This window comes from Opisthocomus hoazin, chromosome 4 (genome assembly GCF_030867145.1).
Source record: "Opisthocomus hoazin isolate bOpiHoa1 chromosome 4, bOpiHoa1.hap1, whole genome shotgun sequence".
NCBI classification, from domain to species: domain Eukaryota; kingdom Metazoa; phylum Chordata; class Aves; order Opisthocomiformes; family Opisthocomidae; genus Opisthocomus; species Opisthocomus hoazin.
Window position 1 is genome coordinate 27,882,812 of NC_134417.1, and position 25,700 is coordinate 27,908,511.

The 25,700-nt window shown below is 50.1% G+C and overlaps 1 protein-coding gene across 1 annotated transcript; it reads left to right on the forward strand.

Moving 5' to 3' along the window:
- Positions 1–2,378: 2,378 nt before the first annotated feature.
- Positions 2,379–15,472, forward strand: CCNL1 (cyclin L1). Its single transcript, XM_075418415.1, has 11 exons — positions 2,379–2,817; positions 3,020–3,094; positions 3,273–3,382; positions 9,233–9,353; positions 9,778–9,842; positions 11,188–11,287; positions 11,425–11,529; positions 11,733–11,874; positions 13,352–13,463; positions 13,616–13,714; positions 14,687–15,472. Exons 1-11 carry the CDS (start codon positions 2,545–2,547, stop codon positions 15,033–15,035), a joined length of 1,551 nt encoding a protein of 516 aa, XP_075274530.1. The 5' UTR covers positions 2,379–2,544; the 3' UTR covers positions 15,036–15,472.
- The last annotated feature ends 10,228 nt before the right edge of the window (positions 15,473–25,700 follow it).

The following is a 25,700-nucleotide window of genomic DNA, read 5'->3' on the forward strand; positions in this document are numbered from 1 at the left end:
TGCTGACATGCTTCGCGCTGGCACTGAGTTCACTGGACTTTTCTCGGCTGCGTTCATGCAACGCAGAAGACTGTTGGAGGTTTCTAAAAGGCCAGTGATGTCCCGGGCTGGTGGTGGGATTTTTGTAATCTATATAAAATTGTGTTTAAAATCTCGGTGATTGTACAGTGCACAGCTAAAGGGAGGGAGCTTGCGAAAGGACCATGAAAATAGGGTGAGCAGACCAACCCTTCCAACTAACTAGAATCCCTGCTGAGTCACGACCCTGCAAGTACGGCGCCTCCCAACTAAATGCTCTATTTCTACACAAAGCCCTATTTCAGTGACAGTTACAGACTGGCGCTGAAACCCCAAGCTATGAATGGAAAGGAAGGCTGAGAAGCCAACATTGCGTACTGTGGACTTTGCGATCTTTCTAAAAGACTCCCTTGTAAAACTAGGGAAGTTTGACTAACCGTGACACCAAACACGGCGCTGCACCCAGCCACCCCGCCGCCCATGCTGGCAGCTCTGAGGCAGAGCAGCCCAGGCCACACGCACCTCGGCCTCCCTCGGCAAGGCCACTCCCGCCAACAGCCTGGCATGCTAGGCTTCCGCACTGATTTTTCTTGTCCCCGACTAAAAATCTTGGATTTATATCTCTCCGCAAACTCTTTTATCTTAGGCTTAGCAAAACAAACCCCGGCAGCAGTGAACTACTCTGACCCTTTGCTCAATTAATGATTATATTGCAACCTGGCCCCATTCCACCAGGCTGAGGTAACCTCATGCCCCGCGCACCCTCTGCGCCGATCAGGTTTGCTCATCCTCCTCATGACATCCCCTGCCGCAGCACAGCCACGGTCCCTCTTCCCGCTCGGCAGCCCCACGGCTCTCTGGCGAGCCGCTGCTGGGGCTGCAACAAGAGAAGCGTGGCCAGCAGGTCAAGAGAGGTGATTCTGCCCCTCTACTCTGCTCTGGTGAGACCTCACCTGGAGTACTGCGTCCAGCTCTGGAGCCCTCAGCACAAGAAGGACATGGAACTGTTGGAGCGGGTCCAAAGGAGGGCTACAAAAATGATCCGAGGGCTGGAGCACCTCTCCTATGAGGACAGGCTGGGAGAGTTGGGCTTGTTCAGCCTGGAGAAGAGAAGGCTGCGGGGAGACCTGATTGCAGCCTTTCAGCACTTACAGGGAGCCTACAGGAAAGATGGGGACAATCTTTTTAGTAGAGACAGCAGTGACAGGACGAGGGGTAACGGTTTTAAACTAAAACAGGGTGGGTTTAGGCTGGATATAAGGAAGAAATTCTTTACAATGAGGGTGGTGAAACACTGGAACGGGTTGCCCAGAGAGGTAGTGGAGGCCCCATCCCTGAAAACATTCAAGACCAGGTCGGACAGGGCTCTGAGCAACCTGATCTAGTTAGTGGTGTCCCTGCTCGCTGCGGGGGGGTTGGGCTAGATGACCTCTAGGGGTCCCTTCCGACCCAAAACTTTCTATGATTCTATACGTATCCGCCCGGTCAGCCATCAGGTGCGCTGGCTCAGGAGACGGGGCTTACAAAGCTTAACAGCTCTGACTGCGCAGGACACCGGGCCCTTCTGGGCGGGAGAGCGCGGGTGGGAAGCGGCAGACCGTGCCCAGGCGGAGGACGAGGGTTCGGAGGGGCCCCTGAGGAGAGCCGGGTCCTACTCCCGACGTGGCCTGCGCCGGCCGGCCCAGCCTCATCTCCTCCCCCAGGCAGCAAGAGGCGCCGGGTCTCCAGGGGAACCCCCAGCCCCGTCCTGCCCACCGGGGAGACACCGGCCGGCTCGCCCTCCCCCGGAGCCCGCTCAGCCCCGCGGCCGGGGTACACCTGAGGACACGGGCCGCTGAGGCAATTCCACGCAACATGTCGGCCGGGCCTCGGCGGCGGCTCTGCCATTCAGACCGAGCGAGCCAATCAGCTTCCGCAGCTGCCCGTCGGGGCGGGACTTACCTTTCCGCTCGCGCGCGGGAGTTAGTCCCGGCCAGGGCGGAGGGACACGTCGGGCGGGGCGGGGGCGAGGTGCCGCGCTCGGAGAAGTGAGGCCAGCGGCGGGAAGTTTCCGGCCGGTTGCGACAGCGGGGAGGGCGAGGGGGCCGCCGGGGGTAGCGGCTCGGGTCCCCAGCCCCCCTTCAGCGCTGAGGCGACGGCTGCCGCCTCACCGCAGGGCAGGAACAGCCTTTACCCGGCGCCGTTCCCCTGAGCGCGGCTGGCTGGGGCCGGGACAAGGCGCCGGCGGCTGCTCTTCAGGCGAGGAGCCGGACGTGGAGGAGCGCTGCGACACCCCGGTGGAGTTGGCGGGACCGCAGCCACGTTTTGTCAGAAGAATCACTTTCAGCGGAAGCGTTTATCGCAGTAACGACGCCCCAGCCTGCTGAAAAAGGATAAAAAACCGCTTTTTTTACGGGAAATTCAGGCGTCGCGCGCGGTGTGCCTGCCGGTGGGCGGGGCCGGCGGACTCTTTTTTCCCGGCGTGGCGCGCGCGGGCGCCGCCAGTCTGCGCGTGGCCGGCGGCGGGTGAGGACGCGCTCCGCCATCATGGCCTCCGCCGCCGCGCACCCGGCCCCCCCCGCGCCTCCCGCCGCCGCCCCGCCCGCCGCCCCGCCGGCGCCCGCCCCGCCGGGCATCCTGATCGGCGACCGGCTCTACTCGGAGGTGTCCCTGACCATCGACCACTCGCTGATCCCCGAGGAGCGCCTCTCGCCGACCCCCTCCATGCAGGACGGCCTGGACCTGCAGTGCGAGACCGACCTGCGCATCCTGGGCTGCGAGCTGATCCAGGCGGCCGGCATCCTCCTCCGCCTGCCGCAGGTGGGTGCGCGCCCCGGGGCCGGGGGGGCGAGGGAGGGAAGGGCGGTGCCGCCATTGTGGCGCGGCGGGAAGGGCGTGAGGCGGCCGCGCGGGGGGGGGGGGGGGGGGGGGGGGCGCCAGCTGGTGCCTGACACAAAATGGCGGCGGCTGGGCCCGGCGACTGACTCCCGCTTCCTCCTCCCTTATCCCTCTGCCTCCGCAGGTGGCGATGGCGACGGGGCAGGTGCTGTTCCATCGGTTCTTCTATTCCAAGTCTTTCGTCAAGCACAGCTTTGAGGTGAGCGCGGAGACTGGGCGAGCGGTGGGTTTTGGCCAGCCACACGCCAGGCGGGCGGCTCGCCTCCAGCCTTTAGGCCACGGGGTTTTGGGTGGGTGTTTTTTTTTTTTTAGTTACGTATTTCTAGTTTTATCTGGGTTACAAATCGTTTTCTTACGGGAACTGGGCTTTCTTTCAGATTGTTGCTATGGCCTGCATCAATCTCGCATCCAAAATCGAGGAGGCGCCTCGTCGCATAAGGGACGTGATCAACGTGTTTCATCATTTGCGGCAGTTAAGAGCCAAAAGGTAAGATTAGCTTTATTACGAACGTAAACATCGATTGTCACTAATGTACACTGCCGTTTTCAATTCGCAGCATTTTTCCAGGCTAAGTTCAACGACCTAAAATTGAGCAGGGAGTGCTCGTTGGCTGCTGTGTAGGCAGTACAGTTCAGTGCTGACTACTCCTGCTGTTACTTTTGAACACTTGGTAGACCCATTTTCATTATTTATACAGCTACGAGTCATGAGGAGTGACTGATTCTAGCGTTAGGTCTGTGGCTGTAGTTTTAGGTCTGTCGCTAATGGATTTTAGGTGTCTTGGAGTTCTTGAAAGGTAGTCTTAGGTATGAGGAGCTGATTAGTGGGTTGCTGTGTATCTTCCGAACTTTAACCACCTTCAGTAGTCGGAATGCTTTTCTCTTGTTGGTATGTAGCCATCCAAATGTGGTTATGGTGCCACTAAAGTGCCAGTTAACAAGTGAAAGCTGAACTTCTGCCAGTGATGGCAGTATTACCTTTTAGAAAAAAACAATTTTGGAAAGTATCTGAAAAAAAGTATGGTCTTGGCCTGCAGCATTAATGACACCACTTCAGCAAGGGATGTGTAATTGAGTCTTGGAAGCTGAAGGGATCTTTAAGTGCAAGAAGTGAGAATTGGCGTTTTTCATGGTACCATGTGCTTGTGTCGTTGAAGTTGGAGTGTCAGCTTACCTGATCTTGTGTTCGGATCTGGATAATTGTCTACTCGAGTTGTAGAGCTGTTCTCAGTTGTGAGTTCCTAATGTTGCTTTTTTGTGTGTAAAGCAGTGTATGTTTTTGTGTGTAAAGTAAATCAATTAGATTGGAAGAAACAAGGAAAGACTGAAGGGAAGACATTTTTGAAGTTGGTATTAAATGCAGAATTTCTTTAAATCTGTCGTGCAGCAGCATTGTAGTCTGTGAGATTGGAGTCATCAGCTGTGATGAAGTAGCTTTACTTTTAGTGGCCGATTGCTTAAAGTGTAAGGTAATCCGTAGTTACAGAAGGATTTTGTTTTCAGCTAGATTCTTAAATTCACATTTTCATTTCTGTGCTTTGTATCACTAGGATGCAGCAGGAATTTAAACTTTAGCATTGTGTAACCTGTTCTGTGAAGTAGAGTAGAAATCTCTTAGGGAAACCAGCTGGTTCTTGGTGTGCATATCCTGGTTATGCTTCCGTTGCTTCTGAAACTTCTGCTTTTACTGCCTTATGCTGGTGTTTTCCTAGTTAGTTTTAGATAAGAGTGATTTGATGTTACACTTTGGCACTTAGCTTTGCTCTTCTTTGTTTTCAAATTGTTATCCCTTATGGCCCTGAGAGAGATTTGTGGTGTTACGCGGCGTGTGAACTCGGTGGTATTGTTTCTCACAACAGTTACGATAAGGGAGTCTGGGTATTGGAATTATTGAGGCTGGTTCAGTAATTCTTAACGTTTTGACCTTGATCCAGACAGTGAAGGTTAATTGATCATATGCAGTGCTTTGCAGTGAGAATACAAGTTAGGTGTTTCTTTGTGCTGTGCGAAGGATCAGAGAAACTGAACTTAACCTGTGAACTTAAACCTTTCCAGCTAGCCCGTTCCAAATCAGAATGTCACTTGTGCATGTTACATGGTGTCTAAAATGCATCATGTCGAGAGAAATCGTGCACTTCTACCCATTATTTTCTGCAGAAATGGGTATTGTTGCTCTGAGATTCTGAGCGAATCTGCATGAAATTAATCTTAAAAATGCTGAAGTCTGACATTCAGGCTTGCCTTTTTTTTTTTTCCTCTTTTTAACAAGCAGGATGTAAACGTTTTTCTGTACTTTTTACAAGATTACAATTACATAATCTGTACATGTTATTAACTTCAACTCTTTTTTCCCTTGCAACCAACTATACAGCGACCAGCTACATTTACCAAAGCCTGGGTGATGTGGAGTGGTACATAAAGATGAAGCTGTCGTCATGGCAACAGTGAGTGAAGTATCGAAAATCCCCAAGGAGAAGCCAGTGCTCTGAGAATAGGTCACTGGAATCGGGGGACTAACAGGTTGGCCGCTGGTGAACCATTTGGAAGAACTCCTGTATCTTGTTATAAGCTTTTTTCTTTGCTGTCCAGGTTTTTAGAATACTAGCTTAATCTTTTTTTTATTATTTATCTGAAGCTAACACTTAGGCTGTAGTTAGTTTCTCACACACAACCCGGAACTGAAACAACCAGTTAGGCTGCTGTACTTCCTTTTCGCCTCTAGTCTAGTATTTCTGTTAACTGAAGCTCTTAACCTGCACATGAAGTTTGAGTAGTTTGAGTAGGCTTGCTTTCTACCTTAAAACAGTTTTGGGTCCTTAGTTCCACTTCCTGGCTCTGTATAATTGCAGTTTGAATTCATAGTAAAACATGCCTTCACAAGGATACAGAAGTCTTGAATTTGTAAAGCTATTGATATAAATTATTATGTAAGCAGTCCTTTATATGTACGTGTTTGCAGAACTGGGGATTGCATTGGAATTTTCTTTTTGTAAGACTGTAGTCAACTGAGTTCCTGCTAGGTGATATTTCTAATGCTGAGAAGTAAGAAAAAACTAAAAAATTGTTTTGCACAAGTATATTTTCTTTCTTATCTTTCATGAGCATGTGTCATGTAGTACTGCATGTAAAAATGTTTGTGTGCATGGAGAAAAGCTCGTATTATGAAAATACTGCTTTTTAAAAAATTGTGTGCCGAAACATCTGTGTTCTGAGCGAAGTGCAACTGTTGTTTAACCTGTAGAATGGAGTTTGAAGTTGATTTTATTTATCGTAATGTGCCTGAAAGCTGCAGAAAGTCCTTATGAGGCTGGAACCAAATGTGACTCCTGTCGTCATGTAATCTCACAAATGTTGGTTTGAGATGCTCAGTCAGCTGTTCTTTACTTCTGTTGCAGCAAACAGGTCCATGCAGTGGTGCTGGAAGTGACCTGTATTAATAATACACACCTCTTAGTGTTCTTCAAACTGTTCTATAAATCTGCGATGCTTGTATTTACAATGTTGGAGACAAATGTAGAACTCAATTTATTCTCTTTTATTGACTGGCATAAGAGAGGCTGGGTCTTTGAAATGAGATGCTGATGTTATGCTGTACTCGTCAAGTACTTTGCATTAACAACACGACTACACGCAGGGCACTATTCCTCCAAAGCATGAGACATTGCAAAGACATGAGATTTTAATATTGCATCAAATGACGCAAAGTTCCTTTTTTTTTTTTTTTTTTTTTTTACCCTGAGTGGGAAAACTAAGAAGTTTTCTAAAGGGAAATGTGTGAAGTTTCCAACTTCTGTATCATTATGCATACCAACACTTGGGAGTTAATGGTGAAAGTACTAAATCGGTAAACCTTCGTGCAGTGGGGAGCCTGACTTCTGCCAGTAATAAGGTGCAGTAAAGTCTCCTGCAGATTTTTATTTTTGCACAAGTGGATAAAAGGCTGCGTTTGTCTTCCTGTTTCTGGAATCACTGTCTGGATAAACTGATGTTTTTCATGGCTTCCTTTGATCTGTAGATCTCTAGAACTTGTGTGTTGTAAGTGACCGGAGTAATTCGGGACAACAGAGTAAAGCACGCTTTCTAGTGTCTTAATTTTGAGTTCCCTGTTGCTTTGCTGTTGAACGTGTACAACCAAAGTTTGAACTCTTTGTGCTCATCCTGTGGCCCTGTAGAAGGACAGTAAAAACTTAAATGCAGCAAGGTTCGCAGTGTTTCCTGTTGCACTCTGAGCTACCTTACTATGTTTTCCTAATACTAACTTTCTCGCATAGCTTGCAGAGGATGCAGAGACATGTGGACGATAGTAGTCCTCAGCAGGTGGTTGGATGATCCCATGCAGTCATGTTGTCCCACTGTTGATTTTTTTTTTTTTTTTTTAGACTGGAAGTCATAGCTGCCCTAACTGTTTCATTCAAGATTTGTCACCTCTGATGAAGTGTTCTGCTAACAAGATAAGCTGAGTCTGGACACCTAAACTTGCTCTGAATGATGCTTTGCAGATCCTGTTAATGCCAGTGATCTCTAGATAAAGTTGTGTAAAGCAATATTGGAGGCAATGTTATTGTAAATCCCAGTACAGTTGGAAGTCAGTTGGAAATGAATCGGTTTCACTGATGGGAAGAACTTCAGCTTGGCTCTTCAGTCTCGCACTCCAGAGCATTGTGTTCAGGCAGCCTTTGTAGTGCTGGAGCCTTCAGATAAAATCATAGCCTCTCCACTCAGGTAGTTACCTAAAAGAAGCTTTACCAGTTTTTCTTTTCCAGAGTAATTTATGAAGGGGGGAAAAAAAAAACCAAACCCAAACAAACAAACACAAACTTTGTAAACTTGCTCTGAGGAGTGAGAGTAATACTTAAGTAGGGATGTTACTTTTTTGTAACATGGAAAACATTGCATTCTTTTAGGAAACAGAAGCAGTAAGGCTTGTACTTGAACTGCAGGTCCTTCCTGGCACCAAGAAGCTGCAGTAATTCCTTTCAGACCTCCTGGGAGCTGCTTCTCAGCCCCTTGGCTTCAAGTGCATGGTTGTATGACGTGATGCTTTTATTAGTGAAGTGGATGGCTTGTAGACCAGTGGTAAATGAGCATCCTTCCAGGTGACTGGAGAAGTCTTAGCATAAATTGGGGGTTATTAAAGTTAGGAAGCCCTTCAGCTAGCCTTGTAATTAAATTGGTCCTTGCTTCCTGGGGTGGGAACCTAGGTTTTTTGAGTGCTTTTTCTACTCTGGCCTGTCAGGGAAGAGAATTGTGATCCACTTGAGGAATTTGCACAGAATCAAAAAAGATGAGTTAATAGTGGAATATTTTGTATGATAAAACAGAAGCTGTATTTTGAATCCACTTTGCATTACTTCTTTTTTTTTTTCTTTTGAAGGTAATTTAAAATAAATATGTCACTGTTTATCATGCAGCTAGGTTTATTAGCGTGTAACTAGTTGCAAAACCATTGCATATGGGATATGTGAGGCATATTAAAAACAGGGAAAACCTGGTTTGTCTTTAGGAGGAAGTTGAAAGCTCAAGCCTGAGCACAGACAAAGAAAAGAATAGCAAATGGAGTATGATGCTTGTGCATGAAATATACAGCAAGTTATTTTAGTTAAAAAAAGTGCTTTGGAGAGTTCAGATGTTGGATTTAGAATGAATTAGGACTGGCTAGTGCTAGACTTAGGCATCTTGCTTTGGGAAGTGAGCTCTTGTTTTGCAAATGCAAATAGCAGAAGTGACATGGTACTCACTGAGTAGTGGGTGCGGTGTTCAGAATCACAGGCAGATCTATCACCATTTCAGAAGTTAAATTCTTTGCTTTACTAGGCTTTTGATGTATCACAGTAGCGGAGCCGTCTTATTCTCTGAAGGTCTGAATAATCCTGTCATCCAGTGCATAGGAAACTGCAATTTATTAAGCACAAGCTTGCTACTTTAATATCAGTAAAAAAACCTGTTCTAGCTTACTTTCGCTTTGAAGTCCTACCTGGCAAAGGTAGTTGCATCCCACTCCTTCCCCCACCTCTGTCATGAAGCGCAAAGATTCTTTAAAATCTTCAACTTTATAAAGTTGACTTTTGTTCCAGCAGCTGGACCAGCATAGTTTGCATACACGCTAGCAAAAGAAGATTTCTTTTTTTTCATCTTAGCCATCTAATCTGTAGCTAGTCAGAAGCAGAAACTAAACTAGTTTATCTAAACTTGGACAGCACAAGATTAATGCTTAAACTTGCTTGCAGGAGTTAAAAAAACGGTTTCTGTTGCCATTAGTTGGTTGGAAGGGAAAACAGAGATGCAGCTGGTTTTGGATATGCAAAACAGTTTTGATTTTATTTCTTGCAAACTATAGGACTCCAAGCCCCCTGATACTTGATCAGAACTACATAAACACCAAAAATCAAGTAATCAAAGCAGAAAGGAGGGTACTGAAGGAGTTGGGATTTTGTGTTCATGTCAAGCATCCACATAAGGTGAGTTATCAAAAATAATATAGTTGTAAATATTACTCTACCTTGATGGCACCATTGTGACCTGTGGGACGAGAAATACAGGTGCAGAAATTACCTGATTTCTTCTCTTTATTCCTTAGTAGTTACAATGACCGCTTTTGCCAGAGCACTTGGGCAAATAGTCATACTGACTTTGGTAGAAATTGCTTCCTTGGGAAATGTTAAAGGTGACTGTTCCTGAAAATCACAGAGAAGCAGTAAATAAAGAATTGTCTGAAGGTGATTGGATGGCATCTGAGCTTACAGTGTATGCTTAGGAAAGGAGGAGACCCCATTGTTTCGGAATACTGTTTGGTTATACATAGTTACTTCTTTACTGTTTCTTTTTATGTTGAAACTGAGGTGTGTTGTGTTTTTTTTTTTTTTTTCTCTCCTTATTCCTCAGATCATTGTTATGTACTTACAAGTCTTGGAATGCGAACGTAATCAAACGCTGGTACAGACAGCCTGGTAAGTTGTTTTTTTCCATTCTTTTTCTAGCCAGGAAAATAGTAGCAGAAATAACAAGCCTGATGATCCATATACAGAGCAATGAGATGTAAGTTACTATGCTAAGACATACTTTTGAAATATTTTAGTGCTTGTTTCTGCTTACTATTTTCATGGCTTGATTCCAGTATAGTAATGGAGAACTCAATTTAACTTTGTTCTTTTTTCTACTCTTTAATTAAAGGGTAGTCCATGATGGTAAGTCATAGAGCTCTGCCCTCTGCACCTCAGCCCATGACCTGGGGATGGCCTGTTTGGCTGCCCTTCTCTCCAGCCAACCCAGTGCAAGCTCTCATCCGAGATTCACTGAAGTGGTCCATATCCATCGGGCAGCATCTTCTAGTTCTGTCTGGGTGTCAAAAGGATTTGTATATTTGCTTTTAGAAGTAATTGTTAAAAATGTTTCTAAATGTATTTGTTGCCTAGCTACTGTATACTGTAGTGTATTTAAAGGACACATGGGGTAGACTTTCTGCCAACATTTATTTAGTTGATTTAGCATTTGGCTAAATTTGAGTTTAAAAAAAGAAAAAAAAAAAAGAAAATGACAGTGCATGCAGCATGTTCACTTTAGAAGCTGTATTGGGCATGGTTTGCTATAGAGTCAATGCTTACTGACTGCTGTTCATTTCTTCCCTGTAGCTCAGTGCCTTAGAAACCGATGGAGGTCTCTGCTGCTCACATGTGTCTCTTGGCATGTATTGCTTGGCAGTGCCACCCTGGTGGAAGAACCGTAGCTTAGTGAAGTGGGAGACCCGTTACTAACTTGCAGGTCTTTTTCCAACACTCAGTGAGCAAATTGGATGCTTCTCTCTCTGGATGAAGTTAATGTGGCTCAAGGCACACGTAGAATTTAAATGCAATGTTTTATGAACTTTATAGGTTGCATCTAGCCTCTGGAAAATGGTAGGTTAAAACTACGCCATGCTTTCGTGCTTGCATTTGAGTTTTAAGCATACTGATTTTTAAGTACAAGAACATTGGTGTTTAAAGCAAACAGCTGGGCAGATAAAAAGTACTTGTTAAATTGTTAACTCAATGGACACTTCATGGTATAACTGAACATACCTACCTAGGAAGTAGCTGTTACATACTGTTACTTGCACTGGGGTTTCAAAACAATTGCAACAGTGCAAACTTTGTTACAGGAGTAACAAATATTATTGTCAATTACAGTAATTTGAAAGAAACCAAATGTTTAATAACAGAAAAAATAATAAAGTCAATTGAGTCTCCAGTATTGTTATCCTCTAAATAAAAAGGTGGAACCCTGAGATCCAACCTTTCCTAAATTTTATTTTTTTAGGAATTACATGAATGACAGCCTTCGAACAAACGTGTTTGTTCGCTTTCAGCCAGAGACTATAGCATGTGCTTGCATTTATCTCGCTGCTAGAGCTTTGCAGGTGAGTATTCCTCTGTCTTTACCTGGCATTCCCTTTTATTGCTAGTGATTTGGTTTCGGGAAAATGAATGAAAATATTTAAAACAAAAGCCTGGTTTGTAGCCTCTATTATTAAGCTTTGGGTTGTTTTATTTTCAGATTCCACTACCTACCCGTCCTCACTGGTTCTCACTCTTTGGCACCACGGAAGAGGAGATTCAGGAGATATGCTTAACAACTCTTAAGCTTTATACCAGAAAGAAGGTAACTTTGAGGTGTTTGTTCTTGCTGTGCAGTGTGCAGTGCAGCTTGAGCTTGCATGGCTTCTCCGAGGGGAGTGGGAGAACAAATTATGGAAGATAGTCACATTACTGGACAGCTGATGTAAAGATAATTATTTTTCAGAAATGAGATGGAAAATATGAATTGCGTTAGTTCAGCTTCTTACTACGTTGTTACTTTAACAGCCCAATTATGAATTCCTGGATAAAGAAGTAGAAAAGAGAAAAATGGCACTACAGGAAGCTAAACTGAAGGCAAAAGGTTTAAATCCGGATGGAACTCCAGCACTCTCAACACTGGGTGGCTTTTCTCCTGCATCCAAACCATGTAAGTTTGTTTTCTGAACAGAAACTTGCATAACACTGTTCGATAAGTCTTCTAAGTCTATGTCCCAAGGTGTTAAAAAAGGCTTCTTGAGCTGTTTGACAATTCGGACTTTCTCACAGATGTAAGAAGCAAGACAAGTCTGTTCTAATTTTTTTTGAAACAGAAATTTTAAAAGCAGTTTCAGTGCCTTGAAATAGCAGATTAGAGGGAAGCGGGATGCCTTGCTCCATACTTCCATAGGTGGGAGAGTGATACATTGATAATACGCACCCTTGAGATAATTACATTACGAAAATGTCTAGACCCAGGAGCTTGCTGTATATTAGCGTGCTGTGAAGAGAGGCTCTCTGGAGTGAATCTGTTTGGGGGAGGGGGTGTTGCAGTAGCCTTCATGGTCCCTTCTGCAGCAGGTATCTCTGAAAATTGCTTCTCTGACTTTTTTTTTTTTTTTTTTCAAATGTACTTGTGAACGGTTCCTGCGGTGAAGGAAGACAGCTCGCGGTTGGGAAGTGGAGAAGGGAAGGTCATGGTGCTGTCTTGGAGTTAGAGTGAATAAATTGTGTTCATGCATATCTTGAACAGGCCAATAAATCTGTCTGAACTCTGATGACAGAAAGAACAGGCAGTTTTGTCTGGGCGCATTACCTCTTAATGCTGCTGTTGATCTGTAGATTGCTAACGAAACATGAAGGGTATCATGAGCGTTGGTCCAGCGATGGTAGGTAAGGTAGAAGGCGCAGGCCCTTGCTTGTAGATGTGGCCTCTTCAGGAACTGAAGAAGACATTCAGAGAAAGCAATATCTGTAGCAGTTCTTTCTCCATAAGAACAGTATATCTGAGTTTCCAGAGGTCTTTGAGCTGGCAACTGCAAACTTCTCGCTAAGCCATGAAGCGTAGTAGCCCTTCCGTGGAAAGGTGCATCCGTCTCTGGGCTGTACCAGCTGTCTGTGGAGACAGAGCGACTTCGCGGTGTGCTTGGCTGGACGAGTGACGGCCTCGCAAACAGGAGGAGCTTACGGCCTTGTGCTAGTGTCGTCCTCATTTGAGCTATGAACTAACTCAGGGTTTTTTATTCATTGTATTTGTACCACTAGTATAAAAATGAAGTTTGGAAATTAACTGGGAAGGTAACAATTTATGTATTTGTGGGCTGTAAGGCGGCTTTTGTTTTGTACCACTTGGGCCCTGGCGGATGAAACCTCAGGGGAGCCTGGCTGCTTGGTGTGAAGGTCACAGTGGCCTTCTCTGCCCTCCCGCTGGCAGCTGGCTTTAAACGACTGTGTGTCTCCCCGTGAGCGTCTCGCTCCAGTGTTCCCATTTGTAGTACCCTCCTAGAAGAGAAGGTGGAATGAAAGAGTAGCTGTTGAGTTATTTACCTTTTGTGCAAATACTGGTAAAGGTATATAAAGGATACGATACGTTCGTTACAAAGTCTATGAATAAAATACCTAATTTTGAATTTAAATTTAAATCTTAGCTTCCCCAAGAGAAGTAAAAACTGAAGAGAAGACTCCAGTATCTCTGAATACCAAAACCATTAAAAAAGAGCCAGAGGAGAGGCAACAAGTTTCAAAGAGCCCTTACAACGGGTAGGTAAAAATCCCTTCCCGATGAAGAGACTCCTGTAAGAACCGTTTCTTCAACTGAAGTACAGCGAACGACTTCTGAGCTACTTCATGGAAGTAACGAGCACCTCAGAAGTGTAACCCTATTTTATTTGTTTATTTTTTTTCCCCTCAAGCATGAGAAAAGAAAGCAAGAGAAGCAGAAGCAGCAGAAGTGCTAGTCGATCTAGGTCAAGAACAAAGTCACGGTCTCGATCTCACACGCCCAGGCGGCAGTAAGTAGAGGGCTTTTGTTTGGAGGGTGTGTGTCTTTTTCATCGTTACTAGCTCTCTGGGATGTTCCAGCAGGGCTTTTTATCTGCTGAGAAGTACGGCCTCTCCAGGTAGCTGGTACGTGCTTGGCACGAGCTTCTAGCTGCTGGCCAGACTGGGGTCTGGCTTTAGGCTCTGCGTTCTCAACCTGAAGCGGTTCTGTTGGTAACTGCGCTGCCCATAGTCAAAGCTGCAAAAGCTTTGCTGTAAAATGAAAGCTGAAGACAGTCCTAACTGCACGCTACACGATGGGTCTGTGATGGAGCGAGTGCGAGGCAGTCGTGCCCTCTGTGGTGATCCTCACAAGGTGCCCACCCTAAGGGAGAGCAGTCTCTGGGAGCTCGGGCTGCTTCGAGGTGGTGAGAGGTGCCACAGGAACCGCTTCCACGCGTGGCAGCTTCCTTCGCAGCGCCCGGGAGAGTGTGTCCCCTATCAGCGCTGCGTGGTGTGCTGCCTGGCTCCGCAGTGCCCTGCCTCTGCTGTGACTGGGGAGCGGGGGGAGCTGGGCAGGCTGAGGCAGGGACAGCTGCTGCTGCCGTCGTGTAGTTTTTAAAGACTCTTAAGACTGACATTGAAGTTGGAAACTGCCAACTTAGATGTCAGTGAAGCGTTCCCTTAAATGGTGTTGCCTGTCAGATCACTGAAGGAAAAAAGGCAATAACCAATTCGCAGTCTGGCATTGCGGGAAAGGTTCTTGACGAGATCGAGCAGTTACGGAAGGCGCTGGGTCTGGGTATGGTTTGGGCTTTTTGTTTTCAAAGCAACTCAATTCACGGGTGTGTCCTGGGACAGTCACTGTCATTCTTCAGCTATTGCTGCGGAAGAAATGGTCTCTGATTTCTTCCAGTAACCTGGAAGTTCCTAAGCATTGGTTTAGCTTTTTATTTTCTGCCGCGTGGAGGACCCGGTTTAACTTCTTCACTCTTTTCCGTCAGCTACAACAACAGGCGGAGCCTGTCTGGGACGTACAGCTCCCACTCGAGGAGCCGGTCTCGCAGCCACAGCGGCAGTCCCCGCCGGCACCACAACCACGGCTCGCCGCACCTGAAGCCCAAGCACGGCAGGGAGGAGCTGAAGAGCGCAAACAGACACGGCCACAAGAGGAAAAAATCCCGCTCGCGTTCGCAGAGCAAGCCCAGGGATCATTCCGACGCTGCCAAGAAGCACCGGCACGAGCGGGGGCACCACAGGGAGAGGCGCGAGCGGTCCCGCTCCTTCGAGAGGTCTCACAAGGGCAAGCACCACGGCGGCGGCCGCTCGGGGCACGGCAGGCACCGGCGCTGAGCCCTGCCCGCGCCGGCTGCTGGCTCCGCCTGTATATAACGCTGCACGTGGACTCGTCGTGCGAGAACAAATTAGGATTTGATTAATTTAAACCCGATGTCTAATTTTCTAAACCATGTAGAAGATGTTTTTTTTTTTTCTTTTGGGAAAGAAACTCTTACCAACTTTTGCACATAATACCTTAGCAGTATCGGATTGACGGCAAACGGCGATCAGGTGAAACTGTATGTATTGGAGTTGTGTGTTGCTTATTGGTATGAGAACTGGAGAACGGATTTCTGTAAAAAAGCAAAATGTATCTTATTTTTGTACAAGTCAATTGCAGACACTTATATTTAAGTATAGTTATTTGTTTAAACGATGGTGGATACTTTCTTACACTGGTTTTAGTCTGCATGTGTTGAAAGATTTTTACAAGAAATAAAATATAAAGCTTTTTTTTTTTTTTTTTTTTTTTACTGCCTGTTGGATGTCGAATATATTGAAACTAAACTTTGTTTTCTTCCGTGTTGTCGCTCTGCCCCTTGCAGGTGAGCTGGGCTTGGGGATGCTGGTGTGCTGCTGGAAAGGAGAGAGGCGGGAGGCCGGGGAGGCCGGTCTCCTGCCCAGGGCAGGCGGGTAGGACACCGGACAGCGAGCGGGCCTGGAGCGATCCAGTCTGGGGATTTCTGTTCCCCTGCTCCTATTTTAGCTGAGCTCCCTGGGGCAAAGCCCCCAGCAGAGCCATCCCCACGCCCGCTGTGGCGACGGCACGGGGATGCTGGCCTGAGCGCGTCAGGGGTCCGCAGTGCGGAGCAGCCTGCTGCCGGGGCGATCCTTTGGTGTCCCGCTGCCAGAGCCGTAAGCACGGCATGACCCAGAGCTGCGGGCTGGCATGGCGCTCTGCGCGGGGGTGCAGGCGGGGGAGATGGGTGAGGGGGAGCAGGGATCGATGCGGCTGCTGGAGGAGAGATGCAGTGGGTGAGGAGGAGCAGGGTTTGATTCGGCGGCTGCTCAAGCAGTAACAAAATCTGAAGCCCAAAGGTGCGAGGCGCTTTCCTGGGCAAGCTTCAGCTGCTGATGCAGAGCCCCTTTGGGTGCGAAGGTTGTGAATGCGGCGTAAAAAGATGTTTGCTCTCCCAAAACGCTGCTGACGATGCAGCCGCTGTGGCTGCAGGTGGCCTGGCTGGGTCTGCTCCCCTGGGGCCAGACCAGCTGGTGCTGGGCTGGAGTCCCGTGCTGCCAGGGAGCAGGTGACAGACTGGAGTCCCATGCTGCTGGGGAGCTGGCGCCGGTCTCGTTTGGGCCCCAGGTCCTGCAGACCTTGGAGGGAAAGGAAACAAAGCCGCGGTCGAGCGAAAGCTGGGCTGGAAGTGGCGGGCTGTGGTAAGCAGCCACCCAGCGTCCTGCCGGGCCTGGCCTGTGTCCGCTCTCTGGGAATGCGCAAAGGGAACGCGTTCTTGCAAGGGAGAAGGGAAACGTCTTCCTGTGTTTCTTGGTTACCTCTGTGGATTTTTTAATCTGCAGTGACTCTGTTTCACGTGTTTTGTTGATTTTGGGACACGTTATTTGTTGCTATGGAAATCAAGGTGGCGTTTTTCCCTGGACACAAGTGTTCAGACAGCCTGGGGCAGCGGTAAGAACCTGGGTTAGGGGCGGCAGCACAACTGGCTCAAGCTCTGCTGGGTGTCAGGATCTGTGTAACATCGGGATCTGTGGGTCGGGACAGTGCTGTAGCAACGATGCGAGGGGCTGGGGATGGGCACACACCCCGCTGTCAGGTTCACTGGCGGGATGGTCAGTGGCCCTTCAGGAGCAGCTGCAGGACCATGGTCCTCAGCGGCTGGGGGCTCCTCGATGTCCCATCACTGGCGCGGTGACCACCGCCAACGCCGGTTTCGAGGGCAGTGTTGCGTTGTTTTCCAACTAGACCTCGTATGTCTCTCCCAAGGCTTGGAAGTGTCATATCAGGACACATGATGATGTGTTCATTAAGCTCTAAATCACAAAAATTAATTGTTTGAGAGCACTGTTTGGCCTTTAACCATCCTGATCGACCTCCAGGAGTCACTTGAGGCTACACTGACAAATCTCAGTAGTTGAGAAGTTTTTAACGCTTGTTATTTTTAAATTCTTCGATGTCTTCCCTGCACCCGGATCACAGATGGGAACCCCGCATCCTCTGCAGGCTGTGGTGGCCTGGTGACCCACCGGTGACACCTGGGTGCGGTCTCCACTGCAGCCCTGCCCTGGCAGCAGGCGGTGGGGACGGCAGCCGGGCGTTGTCGAGTGGCGAGCCAGGGTTGTGGGCGCCCTGCACAGAGCCTTTGGTTGTGACCGAGCGCGCTGTCGTCTGCGGGGGCTGCACTCTGCACAGCGCTACGCGACGCGTGGCATGGTGAGATCGTGTCTCAACCTTCACCCTCCTCGAATTGTTCAACAAAACGATGCAAAGATTTCAAGTGAGTAAACTCAAACTGTTGTGGCTTGTCCTTCGCTTCCAGCTCTGCTGCAGACAGCGGAAGGATGTGTGCCGACCAAAAGCTGCGGATGGCTTGGAGAGGAAAAATAACTGAACAATCCGAGAATGTTCTGGATGGAAATTGTCCCAACAGGTACTCACCAGGGCTGTGGCCTCCGCCAGCCCCCACTGGTGAGCGGCAGTGGGCACAGCAGAGAGTGCTGCCGTTAGTGACGGCAGTAAGGGTCCCTTCTGCGGGAATTCCTTCCCGGGTCGCTGCTCCTGCTGGGAAACATTCGCAAAGTCCATCAGTTCACCTCTGCCCCATCCACCAGCCACCAAGTCCGCGCTCTCCTGCCCGTGCTCCCTGTTTCTCGCCCCTCAAACACAAGCTTGGTGTTTGCGAGCTCCTCAGGGCAGGAGCTGAGCCTGCTGCGGCCGCCCCGTGCCCGGCGCTGGGGCGTTGTCGCAGCGGAGCACCGGCGGTTGCACCCCGCTTTGGAAAAAAACACTTCTGTAAAGGAAACAGCTTTCCGCTCCGGGCTCCTGCCTGGCTGCAGCCCAGCAGGGCGTTTGGGGCAGAAAAATGTGGAAAAAAAAAATAAGAAGCAGTTAAAATTAGAAAAGCTGGCCTGAAAAAAAGGTCTTTATATTCCAGTGGAAGGAAAAAAAATTGCGAAAAATACCATTTTTGTCCCAGGAATGAGAACCCTCTTTGCAGGTTTGCTGGCGAGGACAAGGGGCTCGCGAGCAGCTCTGCAGGCGTCCCCCAGTTTGCCCCAGTCCCCCAGCGCAGCCTGGGCAGCCCCCCCAGGTATGCTGTGGACCCACCACCCGCTCCCGCGCCCCTGCTGGCGGCTCCTCTGCCTTTCTGGGTTTCATTCTGTAGGTGGAAGTGTTGCAAAGCGGACACGGGCATCCTGCACTGCACACGCTCACGCACGCATGGACTCACACGTGGACGCACGCGCTGGCTCCGCGGGAGCTGGGCAGGTGCTGCTGAGCACCCCAAAATGCACCAGAAGAGAAGGAGGGGCTGGGGGAGATGAGCCCTGCGGGCGATGCGGGCAGAGCAGCCCCATCCATCGGGGCCAAACGCCCCGAAACGAGCTTTGAGGGAGGGCATCAGTCCCCGGACGTGTGAGGCAACCCCGGTACCGGCCGAGTTAAAATCCGCGTAGAGGCATCCGCACGCAGCCCTGCAGCGGCTCGGGCCGACCGCCTGGAATGACCCCTAAACCCGTGGGGAGTCAATAAATTAAAAAAAAAAAAGGGGTTTACGCGCTGCAGCCCAAGCTCCTCAGGCTGCTGTGTGTGAGAAAACCTCCCCAGGAAGGTGGACTTCATTTTGCTGGTGGGCATCCCTCAGATAAATATGTATTTAAAGTGGCTGGAAGCTGGAGGCGATGGATTTAGTTTACTTGGAGCGACGCTGGTTGAGAAGCCGTAGCAGATTTGCAGGAGGTGAGAGACAGAAAAGGTCTCCAAGGCGTCCCCGCAGCTGACGGCCCTGCTCAGCTGTGCTCCCAGCATTACAAGGTTTGTTCTCTCCAAAGAGGCGATACGCACCTCTCGCTGCCCCGCACGTTCCCCTCACGACAGCTCTGCTCAGCTAATTGAGCTAATTGAGACCCAGGACCGTCGCCCGGTGCCCGGCACTTGCGCCCGGCTCCCCAGGCCGTGCAGGGTCTGTGCTGCTGAGCGCAGAAGGATGGTGTCAGAAACACCGGCAGATAACTTACCCGCTTCCCAAATAATATAAATATCCACCCCAAAGGGCGTCTCAGAGCCGCCGGTGACAGCTGGGCCGTGGGCACCCAAGGGCACCCGAGGAGCATCACCGCTCACCTCCCGGCAGCACCAGCAGCTCTCACCAGCCGATAAACCCCAACGGGACTGCGCCATCCCCAGCTTTTAGGGCAGAATTTCATCTGGCGATGGAAAAGAAAGCCTGCTCGGAGCCGAATCGCTTTCCCCGCTTGCAGGGTTTCCCCACCGGTGAATGAAAAGCCTGGGAAGCCAGGTAAAGACACTGGATTTTAGAAGAATACGGGTCTCGGTGCTGCTTTCCTGCCAGAACTCCCCGCTGTGCCCTGACCACACCGGCGCTGCCCGGCACGCGTCTTCGGACTCCCGGGAAAAGCCATTTTCAGCTGCCCTCCGGAGAGCGGGGGGTCGGTGCCGGAGGGGGTTTCCCGGCCACAGCCGACCTGGCAGCCGCTGGCCCGTCTCCAGGGACATCGCCCACCCGAAGCCACTGCAACAGCCGGGTTCAGGATCGCTGTTCTCCACGGCAGGCAGCGTCCAGGTGAGCGGAGCAGCGGCTGTGCCCGTCTGCCAAAGCAGAGCCGGTGCAGCGAGGGAGGGCAGGTCCTGGGCAGCCGCGGCACGGGCCCTGCGCTGATGAGGAATCACAGACTCACAGCATGGCAGGGGTTGGCAGGGACCTCCGTGGGTCACCCAGCCCAACCCCCTGCCCAAACAGAGTCACCCACAGCAGGCTGCACCGCACCGCATCCAGGCGGGGCTGGAATATCTCCAGAGAAGGAGACTCCACAGCCTCCCTGGGCAGCCTGGGCCAGGGCTCCGTCACCCTCAGAGGGAAGAAGTTCTTCCTCATGTTCAGCTGGAGCTTCCTCTGCTTCAGTTTGTGCCCATTGCCCCTTGTCCTGTCGCTGGGCACCACTGGAAAGAGCTTGGGCCCGTCCTCGTGACACCCACCCTGCAGATATTTGTAAGTATATATTAGGTCCCCTCTCAGCCTTCTCTTCTTCAGGCTGAACAAGCCCAAATCAAGGGAGGCAATCAGCACCGAAATGGTCTTAAGCCAAGTGAATCTTCTTAAGGGCTTGCACAGATCCAGCTACACCCATTCGGTGCAGCGGTGGAGTCCCCATCCCTGGAGGAGTCCAAAAACGTGTAGATGTGGCCCTTCAGGACATGGTTTAGCAGGCATGGGGGTGTTGGGTTGATGGTTGGACTTGATGGTCTTAGAGGTCTTTTCCAACCTGAATGATTCTGTGATTCTAAGATACCTACATGACCCAGGATCCTCAGGTTTGTTTTGATTTAACCGGGAGTGAGGTACCCAAAGGCCTTCTGTAGCCACTTTAAGTCCCACTTTAAAGAGTTATCGAGGCTGAGGAGCTGAAGTCTTGTTCAAAGCCTGTAGCCACAATACCTCCAAAACAAAAAACCCCTTAAGCATCTTACTCCAGCTGGCAGCATCTGAAAATTCACTGCCTGAGCCTAGAAGATGCCTGGCCTGGCAACATGTGGAAGGCTGGCAGGTAACTACAGGAGAGCAAACCGGAGGGGAGAGGACTGGAGCTACCGCTGGTGTCTCCTTCAAGAGACTGGAACGCGTGCTCTCCGGGTGCCGAGCCTCCCCCTGCCTCCCCCCGGCCCCGCGGGCACCTCGCCGAGGGCTCGCAGCCCTGGGCTAGCCCGGCCCCCAGCAAGCACTCTCGGTCTTTCGTATTTTCATCCACAGCAATTTTACCGACGAGTCGGGCGCTGAGGGATCAGAGCACGGTAGTTTGCCATCAAGGAAACCGCAAGCAGCAGACAAAGATGTTATCTCTGGCATATGGTTCTTATTTGAGGAAATCTGTCTGGTGACTTTAATTGACACGGCATGGCTTGGGGCTGCTTTTTGTTTCATAACTCCTGGTGGGTTCCCCTAGCAACAGCAAAGCCGGTGACACGGATCCCAGAGCCGAGAACACCAAGGCAGGGCTGCGCACGGGACGTGCCTGGAGATCAGCTGTGGCCTTAAAACGAGCGCAGTTACGTCCCAGAGCAGGGGTCGGAGAACTAATTACTGTTTGTTGTATCTGGAGATGAGCTGGTAGCACTTCAGTGCTGAAGAGGAAGTGGGAGCATCGGTGACCTGGGCTACGAGGATGATGAGGGGACTGGAGCATCTCTCCTACGAGGAGAGGCTGAGGGAGCTGGGCTTGTTCAGCCTGGAGGAGAGAAGGCTGCAAGGGGACCTTAGAAATGCCTCTAAATATCTGCAGGGTGGGTGTCAGGAGGACGGGGCCAGACTCTTTGCAGTGGTGCCCAGCGACAGGACAAGGGGCAATGGGCACAAACTGAAGCAGAGGAAGTTCCAGCTGAACACGAGGAAGAACTTCTTCCCTCTGAGGGTGACGGAGCCCTGGCCCAGGCTGCCCAGGGAGGCTGTGGAGTCTCCTTCTCTGGAGACATTCCAGCCCCGCCTGGACGCGGTGCTGTGCAGCCTGCTCTGGGTGACCCTGCTTGGGCAGGGGGTTGGGCTGGGTGACCCACAGAGGGCCCTGCCAACCCCTCACATTCTGTGATTCTGTCACCTTTGGGCTCGGCTGGTTGCAGTCAGGGCTTCTTAATCCATGTTTAGATACCAAAATTAAGTGGCCTGATCTTCAGAAAAGCCAAGCACCTGTAGCTTCCAGGAGTTTCGCTGAGTTCCGTAGCAAATATATTTCCAAACCCCAGTTACTCTCCTGTAGGTACCTAAACAAGCATCTGGGACCCTGGCTTTGGGATTGAGACTCCAATATTTTTGCTTCGTGTGTTACAAACAAAGGGAGAGTTATGAATAATTAGTCTGATGTTAAGAGAATAATTTCTCACCTGAACCCCCACCCTCTGCGGCAAGCAGAGATGGGCTGAAGGTGTTGGGATGCCCTTCTTGGTTAGGAGGCTGGCCCAAAAGCGGACAGGGTGACACAGCGGTGGGGTGAGTAGGGGCAGGGTGGTTGTGAGTAAAATTCTCAGCGTAGAAAAATACAGGAACAGCTGTTAATGACACATAAGTAAATGATCTGAGCAACTCCGTGGCAAAAAATGAACGCAGGAGTAAATAGTGAGAAAGCATCTTCTGGGCTTCCTCACCCGGGATGAGCCAGGCTCAGCGCCCAAGGGGGAACAGGAGCGGGGCGGCAGGGAGGGCTCTTGCATCTTCCTCGGCGCGGAGGGAAGGCAGGTTCCCAGGGCTTCCAGCTTTTCCAGTGGAAATTCCTCTTTCCTTGCCCTCCAGCCTGAGCTGTACAAAATGAAACGGTGTGGCGCGAGCAAATTTGGAGAGTCTTCTCAGGCAAGATGATCTCTGCAGGAGCGCTCTCTTTTCTCCAGCCCTCAAGGGACCTACTTGAAACAGACACTGTTTTCCTCCGATCAGATGCTCTCAGGTCACCTCTTGCCTCATCCTCACCCACATTTCTGGGGAAGCAATGTGGACTTTCAGCCTTTATACTGAACGTTTTCATCTTGCAAGGACAAAACCAAGCTGCAGACCCCGGAGCACCTCCCACGCTCAAAGATTTATGAGTTTTTTAGGATAATGCAGGGGAGGGGTGGAAGGACACCAGCAATCTATGTCATCCACACGGTCCCAAGGGCTAGCACAGCAGCTTCCTTACATCTTCAGCAGCTTCCTTACATCTTCATCAGCTTCATTACATCTTCAACAGCTTCACCACATTTTCTCATACGTTCCTCACCACGTGGCACCAGGAGGATGGTAAATGAAGCCGAGATTTTCGATTGCCCTTTAGTCTCTCCTAAGAGCATGCAGGACTTTTAGGAGAGCCTAAAGGCTCTCTCCTAACGTATAGAGACTTGGTTGTTGGGCACAAAGCCAGTCAGGTGAAACGAGAAGGAACGCCCTCATTTTAAGCAGGGGATGCTCTTCTCCTAGCCCTGACTCATCTCGTTAAACTCACATTCATCCAGCCCTGGGACTGAAAATCGCACAGACAGTTGACGAAACCCCAGCCAACGAGCTCCCTTTGCACCACGTCCCGAAGGCTGCCCAGCCGCGGCGCTGGCACACGGAGAGCAGGGTGTCCTCTCCAGGGCAGAGCTCCTCGGTGGAGAACCCCTCTGCCATGCCCGGCTCAGCCCCTGGAAGCGCCCGGAGATGGGCAGCACCGCAGCCATGCAGAGGGAGACCGAGCGGGTGGGTCAGCTTCGGTTTTACCGAGACAACAGAAAAATATGTGGCATGAAAGAGTGTTCAGGCCATTGAAGGACAAGCGTGTACGTCTGAGGGTGTGTCTGAACATACTTTCTGTCGCAGGAGAACTGGGTGGAAAACGAAAATTACCTCACGCCACGCTAAATCCGAAGCACCCTGATGTCAGACTCCTTTTTCATGCGGGTCAGTAGGCGATCTGCATCCCGCTGCTCGTCACACAGGTTGGCCCAAGATGGAGTTCGGAAGGTTGAAGGTGGGGACTGTGCAAAGAGGCAGGCGCGATGCGGGTGTTAGAAATGTGACCCAAGTCTGCTGCATGTCCGCGTTGTCTACGTGGGAAAGGATGGGGTGTGGAAAAGGCGGCATGAGCATAGCTAGCTGCAACTGGCTTACACCTTGCTTAATCACACTTCTACAGAATCACAGCATGGCAGCGGTTGGCAGGGATCTCTGTGGGTCACCCAGCCCTACCCCCTGCCCAGGCAGGGTCACCCAGAGCAGGCTGCACAGCACCGCGTCCAGGCGGGGCTGGAATATCTCCAGAGAAGGAGACTCCACAACCTCCCTGGGCAGCCTGGGCCAGGGCTCCGTCACCCTCAGAGGGAAGAAGTTCTTCCTCCTGTTCAGACGGAACTTCCTCTGCTTCAGTTTGTGCCCATTGCCCCTTGTCCTGTCGCTGGGCACCACTGGAAAGAGTCTGGCCCCAAATTTTGCTGATTAGCACAAGGCCAGAAATGAAATTTCACGCCTAGATGCACCAGTTTAACCAAAGTCCCCAAAGCAGACACCAAGGTCACACACCACTAAAGGCAGGGCTTTGGGTGGGAAGCACCAGCCCACCATCCCGGGGTCCTGCCCACGCTCTCAGGGCTACGTTGGTCGCGAGGGTCAGCAATCATTTTCCCCAGGCTAAGAGGGCTCATTGGAGACTTTTTGCCTTTCGGAATCTGTGCTGTAGTCTGGTTTCCATACTCTGTGCACCTCCTTAACGCAACCTCTCCTGCCTCAGGAGCCTGCCAAGGCTTCTGCTTTCCCCCGTTATTTACTTACGGTGCTGCCATTTCAGTCGTTTCTGTAGATTTACTGGTTATGATGTAAAACGTGAATTGAGCCGTGATCGTGGTGAGAGGACATTCTGCAGACCTTCTGCACGACCCTACCCACCTGTGGATTCCCACGTCTCCGTTGCCGCAGCCGACGCAGACCGTGCGCCCTGGGAGCCGGGCGAAGTACGTATGGCTCGTCTTCTTACGTGAGGCCCTTCAGGCAACGGACTGTTTCCGTGAAAGATGGACGCAGAGGAGGTTTGTAACATCCTTGCCCAAAGACAGCCAGAGGAAACTATTTCTATTAATTTCTGTGCTTACTAATTCATAGAAAAGCCCGGTTGTCAGAAGCACCTTTTTATCCTTCAACTTTATAATACAAGAATGAAAAGCAGAACAGTTCTAGCAGATGAATTATCATCTCGTTCCACCTCCAGTATCCTCGAAGGAGGTGCTATTGTTATTTTTAGAAGGAATCCACAAAAACAAAACCCAGAAAAGACACCGGCAAACATAATGAAGTTGGCAACTGCTGATCTATGAAAGCCCTGAGGCAATATTGCTACTTGGTTACACCCCCAGCGCCCATAAATCATTGTCCACATCCGACCTCTTGCTGGAGGCTTCTCAGCTGTTGCTGATGATCCTTTTTTGGGTACTTTTCCCAAAATACACATGTGGTCCTTTGTTCCGAAATTTACGATGGTTAAAATGACCGCTCAGTCCTGGTAACTTAAAACAAACATTGCAAATAGTGCTTCCCATGCACAGGAAACAGCTGGATAAATGGAAGCTGGAACGAATTTCCATCAAAACCAACAATTCATGAAAACTGGTGCTCAGCGAGCAGGGACAGCCTCGGGTTCCTGAGGAGCTTCCTCTGCTGGAGACCGACTCCACCACCCCGTCCACCGCTCTGCGCGCCATCGCCCTCCCGCCCACCCTCAGCACCGCGTGCCACCCTGGCAGAACAGAAGGAACTTCCAAAATACAGCCTTGGGGGTAGGTTTCATCTACATTTTTCTGCTGCTAATTAAGCGCTTCTCAGCTGACCGGGGCACAGAAAAAGAAAAAGTGATCTTGTAAGTCAAGAGAGGGCAACCCACACGTTCCAAACGCTTCAGTTGTTCCGTTTCTCTGTAAGTGGTTTCATCGACAAGGACGCTTGGGCATGACCCTCAAACCAACCCCACCAGCAGAGCAGAGCCAGCTGCGCT